The sequence below is a fragment of the Salvia hispanica genome, chromosome 1 (assembly GCF_029641045.1).
Source record: "Salvia hispanica isolate PSC_SH4W2 chromosome 1, Shi_PSC_v1, whole genome shotgun sequence".
NCBI lineage: Eukaryota > Viridiplantae > Streptophyta > Magnoliopsida > Lamiales > Lamiaceae > Salvia > Salvia hispanica.
Genome location: NC_142692.1, coordinates 18,773,178 through 18,783,679, shown reverse-complemented (window position 1 = coordinate 18,783,679; position 10,502 = coordinate 18,773,178). Strand labels below are relative to the sequence as shown.

Genomic DNA, 10,502 nt, shown 5'->3' with positions numbered 1-10,502 from the left:
TTTCCAATTCTTTGATTTTTTTTTTCTTTTCTTTTCACAACCTTTCTTTCGTTTTCTTTTTCTTTTCTTTTCTGCTCATAAACATCATTTCTAAATCAGCACATATTTTGAATTTTCTATTTCACAACTTGAACTTTTCTCCATCTTTAAGCACACTACTTTTTACAACTTTCCTCCTTATCTCTCCAATTCATTTACAAAAGATAATAAAAGCTAGTTAATCCAAGGAATTGTCCCCATTTATTTGGCTTCCAAATAATAAGCTTAAAGGCTCAAAATTGGCTCTAGGGGGAAAAATTTGAGAAATTTTGAGAAGGTTGAAAATTTTAGGTATAGAAGTAGCTAAGACCATCTCCAACAGTACTGCAAAACCAAAAAAGCAGTAGAAAAATACCTCCAACAGTACTGCAAAACCAATCCTATTATAGGTTTTTGAAGAAAAAATACCTATCTTTAGGTTTGCACTAAAAGTATACCAAAAACACTTTTCATAGTTTGAGTTATTGCATTCAAGTCCAAATCAGTACATATTTATCAAAATAGAAGAAGAGGGGGAAGAGAAATTAAAATACAGAGATTGAAAAACTTACAGAGAGATGCAGCGGCGTGGGTAAGAAGACTGAAATAATAACCTAATCTAATTTTTTTAATAATTGATTAGTTATTAAATAGTGGGCTGGCCCATATTAATATTATGGAGTAGTATTATTCAACGTAATTGAAAAAAAGAATCTATTATTTTACTAATAAAGAGTCGTTATTTTATTTCAATACAGAATCAAATTTTATTAGATTGATTGATAACTTATGGTACGTATAAATAGTATATATAAATCTACGGAATGATTTATTTTATTAGTTAATTAAATACTATATGTATATTAATATTATTCAAACTAAATATGCTATCAAATATAACAAAATATAGTTAAACATTAGTAATTAACAATATGTAATATGGAAATTCCAAAATAAAGAAACCTAAGCCAAATACATAAAATTAAAAATAGAAGACGAATAATTAAAATTACAAAAACTAATAAAAACTTAATCTAATAATAAAACTTATATTATACTTATTTAATTTAATTTAATTTAAGATATTGACAAAGTGTCATGGGTTTAGTGTGTAATTTAGATAAAATATATAGGTACAATTGAAAGGTATAAAAAGTTAGTGGGAGAGGAATATTCTTTTGAGTTTGAGTTTAGTGTAAATGGTTGGAGCAAAATCAATATTTAGTGTGACATTCACACTAAAATGAGTTTGAGTTTAGTGTAATGGTTGGAGATGCTATAAGAAAAGATGGCCTAACATCCTCCTAAATCAACTTAAACACTATGTAAACTTAGGCAGACTAGGAGCAAGTTCTAGAAACATATACATGAATGCAGATAAATCACACAAAAAAGAATTAAGGCTCAAATCTCACAAGGTATAAGCAATAAGCATGATTCAAGGCGAACAAGCAATTCACTAACTATGCACCTTTTCACCAAACCATCAAATCAAAACGTCAAGCCATACTTAAAACTGGATGGAATTAAATATCATCGGCAACTCGGTCTAATGTGTCCCTAAGCATGCGTGTTTCTAAGTTCTTCATGCTAAGTTCATGACATGGATTCACCTTCGGGTTTTTAAAACAAAAACTGGACTAACCAAAACCACCTTCTGCCACATCACTAGGACTTCCCACAGCATGCCACATCATTAGGACTTCCCGCAGCCAGTAATAAGCTAGCACTAGGACTAGCCGACGCCCTAGCCAAGGAAACAAATTTACAAATATGGAATTAAAAATTCGACACGAATTCAGAGAAAGTGCAACCATTTTATTTCATAAAAAAGATAAACATAGTTCAAATTTAAAAAAATACGATTGGTGTTTATCAAATATTAAAAAAATAAAGTGCAATGAGTTGTAAATATAGAGTATAAAAAAATTTAAAAATTTAAAAAATCGGCTAGACGACGCTTGTCTGCACAATAGCGGACGAGCGATCGGGTAGCACTAGGACTAGCTGACGTAGTCCGTCGATGAGAGTTCGTCCTACTTCGAGACGTCTGTCGCGTTAGCCTAACGGAGGACGTCCCCATGCTCTTCTCGCTAGTCCCTACTCTAATCCGCTATTGTGGATGCTCTTACGTAGAAATGTTTTTGTATTGATATAGTATTGCATTGAGAGAATTCAAGCTTTAGTACAGTTGCTAGAATTCCTAAATTTAAACATACTCCCTTCGTCACCGTAAAGTATGAACTCTTTTCTTTTTAGTTTGTCCCTGAAAAGTATGAACATTCTAATTTGGAATCTATTTTCTCTCTAATGAGGTGAGACTCATTCTACACTAACAATACTTTAAAATCTTTTTCCTTTTTCTATCTTATCTCTCTATTACTTTACTAATTATGCATTTAACCCCGTGACAAATTAAATGTTCATACTTTTCAGAAACAGAAGGAGTATTATTTGAAGACGAATTAATGACTATCTTTTTATAAGATTTTTAATTAGATAAAATTAGAACAAAATAAATAGTGGGGTATTGGCGCTTAATATCACAAAACTTTCCAAAATTTTGTTTTTTACACGAACTTTAAACTTGGCGTATAATACCACGAACTTGTTGCACTTTTATCACCTATGACAAAATCCGACTACATTCACTTACATTCATCACAACACGTCGGATATGGTTATTACTGAAAAATGATAGTTATGTGATTACAAAGTTCCTAGAATGCAGATATGATTATTTATCTCATTCTAATGTAGTCGAATTTTGTCCCCGGTGATATAAATGCAACAACTATATATAAGTTTGTGATGAGGTTGATCAATTGCTAACTTTCTTAGGTTGTTATCTTTGCTAACTCATCAACGCAGTGCATTAAAAACTTCAATACGATGACATTAGTATGTCAACTCATAATTTTGTTGACATTTCAATATATTGTGTTGATATTTTTAATACACTGCGTAGAGTTAGCGATGCTACCAACTTAAAAAGTAACCATATAAAGTTTTGTAACACTGGATATTTTTAATACACTTTAAAAAAATTGAAATTTGCATTTAGCCAAAATTAGAAGAAAATAAAAAAATTGAATGAATCAAACAACGGATAACACTGGAAAACCATAAGTTTTGTAATATTAGGAGTCGATACACCGTAAAAAAAATTGAAATTTGCATTTAACCAAAATTAGAGGAAAATAACAAAAAAAAATTAAAAGAATCAAACAACGGATAACACTGGAAAACCACAATTTTTATTGGCCCTCCAAAAAAATCCATTCACGACCTGAAAAACTGTCGTTTCTACTCACAAAAATTAGTTGTGAGAGAAATTGAATCCCTTATTGAATTCCTCTTCCATGGCGAGGATCCTGATTTCCTCCCCCTCTTTCTTCGGAACTCGCCTTCCCTCCCTTTCCCGCCATGGAATGATTCCCTCTACCAGACGCATCAGCACCGGAGTGAGCTTCAGCCTCCATCAGCTGCCGCCTACCGACCACTTCAGTGCGATTGTTCAGAGAGCTGAGACCTTGCTCTTCACGCTCGCTGACGCTGCCGTCGCCCTTGACGGCGGCGCTGGGTCGTCCGACTCGGCTACTGCTGCCGCCGCCCAGAAGAGCGGAGGATGGTTCGGCTTTATTTCGGACGCTATGGAAGTTGTGCTCAAGGTAGGTAAAAGGTCTTCTAACTTCTCTGAGACTCGTCGGATTTTTGTTGAATATTTGAGGGGTAATTTCAATACAATATATATTGCACGAATTGCTCTATAATGCAAAACCTTATCGCGATCAAGTAGTTGGAGTCAATGCTATGAATAGAAATTGCTATAGGTAGAATTGAAGGCCCCTCCGTTCCTCGTTAATTTCGGCATTTCTTTCGGCATGGAGATTAAGAATAGTTTGGTGAATAAAACAAGAGAGCAAGTTATTTTTCGCCAAAAATAAAAACGACTCAATTAACTTGGAATTATCTAAAACAGAAAAATGACTCAATTAACATGGAACGGAAGGAGTATTTTATAGTACTGTAGAACAAGTAGTTATACCCCACCCTGAACAGAAACGAATATGGTTGCTGTAGCAGCACAACTCAATTAGGATGCAAATCCTATACGGATGAGGGAAAACTATCCAAACCTTTTTCCGTATTATTTAAAGCTTAAGGACTGTCTCCGAGGTTATTCTCTTCTACTTCCTTGCACTCTCTATGTGTTTATTCCGCACTTCTTCATGTCACATGAGGTCATTGCATGGCCAGGATTTTACAACCAATCGCCACATCCTCATGATGTTTTCTTCTAAAATTGACATGGTCATACAAATAGGAAATCAGATTGATAACTTGGCAACTTCTGTAGAAATTGCAGAAGAAATCAATATTTTTCTTCACTCTTCTACTTTATCAGCAGGCTCAATAATCTATATTTGGTGAAATACTTTTTATCTGTCATCATGTTACTAGCACTTTTTTTCCCTTTTCGATTGGCGCAGGGCTGTTTCAAAAATTTTTGTATGCATCATGAGATTGGCTTGAAGTTCCACATTATTTATATGTGGCTTGAAATCTTTTTATGAATGAAGGATTAAATACATCAGTTCTACAGATAAAAATGATTTCGGACTAGCAGAAACTGAACAAATTATGAAAATGGTGTCCTGCAAGGAATTACCCTAAGGCAATGTAAATTTGGTTTGATAAACATTGATTAGCTTTCAAACAGGGTCAGCCATTTTTTGGTATTTTAATCCATTATTAAAAATTATGATAAATGTATCAGCACTTTTGGTTAACAAGTGACTTTTATTGTGTCAGATACTTAAGGATGGACTTGCAACTGTTCATGTTCCGTACGCATATGGATTTGCCATAATACTACTGACCGTTATTGTTAAAGTTGCCACACTCCCTTTAACAAAGCAACAGGTAATATGTTGCTTCAGTACATGTTCTATTTGGCATTTGCCACTAATAAATCCCTTGCCATCTCACAAATTTCTTTTCTTTATCAAGGCTTTCTTGGTTATGTTTTTTGTGTAATTATCACATGTTATTTCCTTTTGTAAATATCGTTTACTAGCTAAGATAGTATCTGTAGAGTAATGTGCACTTCATTCTATGTAAGGTTGAGTCTACACTAGCAATGCAGAATCTTCAACCAAAGATAAAAGCAATCCAACAAAGATATGCTGGAAATCAGGTGAGCATCTTAACTGTGTCACTCAATATTTTTTGCTAATTGAGAGGTGAACAAAAACATTTTTGCTAAATATTTTTGTGATTTGAGTTAATTAAAAATCTTAGAGCCTTAACAATCTTGAGCGTGAGAGGTGAACAAAAACACAAAGTATCAGTTTTTGATTGGAATGGAGGCTTCATTTAATTCATATTCATATAAGTCTATTATTTAATAAGGTGAATTGTTTCACAGTTATCCTTGCGGATCATAACTGTTTTATACAGAATTGTCTTGAACATCACTGACGGATGGATTTAATCTGTTCCTCTTATCATGCATTCAAGTTTTGGTTCTCAGCATTTCTGTTCATGTTGTCATGGAGGTTGGAAAAGCCTAAATTAACAGTCATGCAGATCGGTAGTTTAAAAATATATTGGCTTCTTAATCTGCTGAGAGGCCAACTCATGTAAATGCTTTAGTGAATCCTATTACATGATCAACACAACACACTTCACCATCATTATGGTGTTGGCCATTGTTGAGATTGAATTAGAACTGTAAGCAATCTTTGCTTTGAAGTCTTGATTCTTCTGCTTAAATTTTGAGTCATAGAGACAAACAAACTACTATAAATTCTTGCCACTTGCCATGATGAACTAGAATCTAATGTGGTAAATTTTCAGGAAAGAATACAACTCGAAACTTCTCGTCTATACAAACAAGCAGGGGTTAATCCTCTAGCAGGTATAGTTTTTATCTATCTATCAGTTCAAGTTTTCCGTCTATTTTAACTTTTTATTTGCTTGATGCTGCACAATTGACAGATATATGCAACTATATAGCATTTTGGGAATACACAGTTCCCTCCCTACCATACATGGGCATTCTTAATGTCCCAAGTCAATTAATTTATTTTTTCTTATTGATCCAGTAAAACCAGTTGTTTCCCCCTCAATTGGTGTGGTCATTTAGGTATTTTTGGAATTATAATTTGCAAAGGTGTTCTAGTCCTACTGTATCCAGCCATTTTCACGTGGCAGATTATCTGTCATGTCTAGCCGTGCTGTAGTTTTCTGCAATACTGGATAGATAATGCATTTTGCAGTCATTACATATCTTTTTCGTACTTCTGACATCCACCCATACTCTTGGTAAATGAAGTCATTTATTTGTGTTGCAAAGAAGTATTCTTAAAAGAAGTACTATTACTGAAAAAAATGGTTTTGAGCAGGATTAGTCGGATTCCACCAAAGGTGGGTTCGGTACACCTGTGGTCAAACCAAAAAAAAATGTTAAATCGTTTGTAAAATACAATTCTTTATCATTCTAACTTATAACTAAGTCTTCACCAAAAAATTGCTCCATTCTGGTTGTAAATCTCATCATCACTTGTATGATTTGGGTGGGCTACTCAAGATAGTTTCTTATAGATTGGTGTTTTTCCCTTGTCAAACTATTATCACCAGGATGTTTACCAACTTTGGCTACAATACCAGTCTGGATAGGTTTATATCAAGCTCTTTCAAATGTAGCAAATGAGGTAAACAAGAAACTGATTGATAGCATTGACATATTTACCTACCGTCACTTGGTCTGTAATGATGACTGTTCTCTTTTTCCTCGTGTTACTTTAATGCTAAACAGGGATTGCTGACTGAAGGGTTCTTTTGGATTCCTTCTTTGGGAGGACCCACAACAATAGCTGCTCGACAAAGCGGAGCAGGAATTTCCTGGTTGTTTCCATTTGTGGTAATTGAACTTTAGCAATAACACGACTTGGAGAAAAATTGCAAAAGATAATGCTATACTTCAATACGTGTATCTCCATCAAACATGATACGTGTACATGAACCTAGCTGAAACATGCATAATGGAATGAAGGTTTAGTTGGTCTCATTGTCATCGTATATTTTCATACAATTCTTTCTACCAGTGGAATATAGATTATCATGATTCATACAGAATAAATAGTTAATATGTATTCTCCATGGGGCATTTTGCAGGATGGACATCCACCACTTGGTTGGCAAGACACTGCAGCTTACCTTGTTTTACCTGTTCTACTTGTTGTATCACAGTATGTCTCCATGGAAATAATGAAGCCTCCACAAGTAAGTTTCCACATAGTTATCTCTCCCTCTATCTCTTCAGCATCATTTCTCTTGCTACATTGCACTGATATCTTAATCCTCTCCTCTGCTAGACAGATGATCCAAATCAAAAGAACACACTTCTTGTATTAAAGTTTCTTCCCCTCATGATTGGCTACTTTTCATTATCTGTTCCATCTGGATTGTCAATATACTGGTAATTTTCATCAGCTTTTAGTTATATTTCACGGGATGCATATCTTCTGAAGTGTATACCTTATAGTACAAGTTTGACTGTCATGTGTTTATAATACTCCCTCCGTCCCAAGATAAGTGACTTGTATTCCCTTTTGGGGTGTCCCACTATAAGTGACATATATCCATTTTTAGCAAAAAGTCATCTCTCTTACTTTATTCTCCACCTACTTTATTCTCTCTTCTCGCCTCTACTTTTCCCTCTCTCATACTTTACTCTCTCCACTTTAACTTATTTAAATACCATTCCTTAAATCCTGTGCCCAAAAGAAGTAGGTCACTTATCTTGGGACGGAGGGAGTACGTGCTAAGATCTATCCTTAATCATATAATCACCCTAGGCAATAAAAACTCTAAAACATCCACATTATTTTTTAAATATTGTATGCTACTATAACTGATAAATTGTAGAATGAGTAATTAAAATGGCAATATCGAGGATGCAGGTATTATAGAGAATAAGACTAACAAAATAATAAAGGCTACAATAAGGTATTCTGTAATATTATCAGCGAGGATTATGCTCTAAGTTTGATTCGTCAAAAACTGCTGATATGGTCTTGTCAAACAGCCAACAAAGCAATTGTTACGAGTAATTATATGATAACTGTATGAGTGACATTTTATGCTACTGTAAAACTTAAAGCTAACCACTAACACTCTAACATGTTCTATCACTTAGGTTCACAAATAATGTGCTTAGCACAGCACAACAAGTATGGCTACGCAAATTGGGAGGAGCGAAGCCTGTTGTAGCTGAGAATGCCGGTGGGATAATCAGTGCTGGACGTGCAAAACGGTCAGGTGCTCAGCAGGAACGAACGGGTGAAAGGTGGGGTTCTGATTCAGTAGTTTCTATTGTTTGCCTTTTCAATGTCCGTCAGATTATAACTAAATTGTTTCTAAAACAGATTCAAGCAGCTTAAAGAGGCTGAGAAGAAGCAAAAGCCTAGTGCTCTGCCTGCAGATGATGTCTTGGCGTCAGATCCAGCTGATCCTGACTCTGAAGATGAATCTGACAATGATGATACTGAACCGAAGGTACATTTTGGCTCATTATTCTCATGAGAAAAACTACTAATTTTCTTTTCTTGCCTTATTGTGTCAAAATGTGTTCGAACAATCAAACTTATAACTTGATTTTTCGCTTGGAAAAGAAATCTGTCCTCCGATTTTATGTTCCATGAACATCTTATAGTTGCTCTGGAGGTGGATGCATCCAAGATGCTTTATTCCCATTCGTGCACATCATTCTTGATATGCACCTAATATTTGTACTATGTCTCAACTTTTTTTTTTCTTTTAAAGCGAATGTAAAGAACTATTCTTGTTTGGGATGCCCATCAATAACTTTCCATTTCTTAATAAATGAATTTAATTCTTTATCATTGTTAAATTATGAAGTATACTTTAGTTTTCAAACACCACTCTTTCAGCCCAAGTTGTATATTTTTACCCTCTCTCATCTTTCATCTTAAACATTAACATTTCCTTTTTTATAAGAAGAGTTGTATTTGTATTTTTGCAAAAAGCTAATAGGTTTTTACTGTAGGAGCTTCATGTTTTATTGAGTATTCAGATCAATGTATACCATTAGAGAGAGAGCATCCATATCTACATCATGTTATGACTTATCCATCTATCCATGTTCTCTTTTAAATGGTGAATTAACTTAGAGAGTACCAATTGGTTACTATATCAGGATAAGGAAGTTCTTGAAGAAGCATATGCATCTAGTAGTGCAAAAACAGTTCCTTCAGGACCTAGGAGAAGTAAGCGATCAAAGCGAAAGCGTGCGGTATGATCCTATAAATTTTGTAGTTACAATGAATTTTGTATATTGTTTGAAATTTCAAATTAATATTTAGTGGCCATTTTCTTTCCGGTGAATAGTTTAAGGTCCACAATATCATTATTGTCATACTATTTTGTTAGGTTGAGATTGGTTATGGCCTGTAATGTGAACTGGTCATTCAGCCTTCAAGTGTATAAGTTGTGCATATCAGAGGTTATAGCTTACAACTGCAAAAAATCATGAATAGTATTTCATTTCTTATCTGACTGGAAGAGAATTGCAACATTGTTTAAAACTGAAGTCATATTATAATTATACTTTGAACCAAGATTCGGTCCAATTCTATATTCTTATCCTTCATTTCCTTTCAGGCAATGCCACGCTTTTTTTTGCTTGCCATTCTAATTCTGTATATATTGCATGTATGAATTATAGGCTGCTTTTAGAGCTTACTAGATACTACATTCTGCAACTAAACTTTTTTGAATTTGAAAATGACTTAAAATGATGAAACTGATAATGTACCAGAATTCATTAGGAATTCACACAAGCAATTGTTGACAGAAATGTGGTAAAAATTCCATTAGCAATATAATGGGGTGACAAAAATGCCCTTATATGGTGTGAGGGTGAGGGTATTATAGTCTGAAAAAATCTCATTTGTGATTATACAAATTGTTAGGGTTATATGGGGATATTTTTTTGTTAAGGGTTTGCTAGGGTTTGGGTTTTGGGAGTCACGTTTATATATAGAGGTATTCTAAGAAGAGTGAATTTTTCCACATAATAGAAAGAGAATGAAAAGTGCTTGAATTATGAACTACAGTATTACAATTAGGGATATAAAAATGCAACCTGAATATAAAATCGGATTATTTGGGCCAGCTCATTTGGACTGACGCTCGGTCGAGTTACAGGCCAGCCATCCAGTTACTAAATTGAATTTCAAAAGAAAATTGTCATGTTTGTTTGTCGTGATTTTGTCTATAAAAATTATCTGATTTTTAAATTTTTAAATTTTGGTATTTTTCATTTAAATCAAACCGAGAAAGTAATCAGAATCCTGAAAATAAAGAGATTAGTACTCCTTATGTTCCATTGAAGATGACTCACTTTCCTTTTTAGTTTGTCCCAACCAAGATGACTCATTACTAAAAATGGAAAC

The 10,502-nt window shown here is 34.0% G+C and overlaps 1 protein-coding gene across 1 annotated transcript; it reads left to right on the top strand.

Annotated features, from left to right (window-relative positions):
- The first annotated feature begins 3,294 nt into the window (after positions 1-3,294).
- Positions 3,295-9,603, top strand: LOC148933383 (inner membrane protein PPF-1, chloroplastic-like). Its single transcript, XM_089062916.1, has 11 exons — positions 3,295-3,689; positions 4,834-4,944; positions 5,144-5,218; positions 5,881-5,941; positions 6,664-6,737; positions 6,842-6,946; positions 7,201-7,308; positions 7,401-7,504; positions 8,225-8,374; positions 8,454-8,583; positions 9,245-9,603. The coding sequence occupies exons 1-11, from the start codon at positions 3,381-3,383 to the stop codon at positions 9,344-9,346; spliced, it is 1,329 nt and encodes a 442-aa protein (XP_088919042.1). The 5' UTR covers positions 3,295-3,380; the 3' UTR covers positions 9,347-9,603.
- The last annotated feature ends 899 nt before the right edge of the window (positions 9,604-10,502 follow it).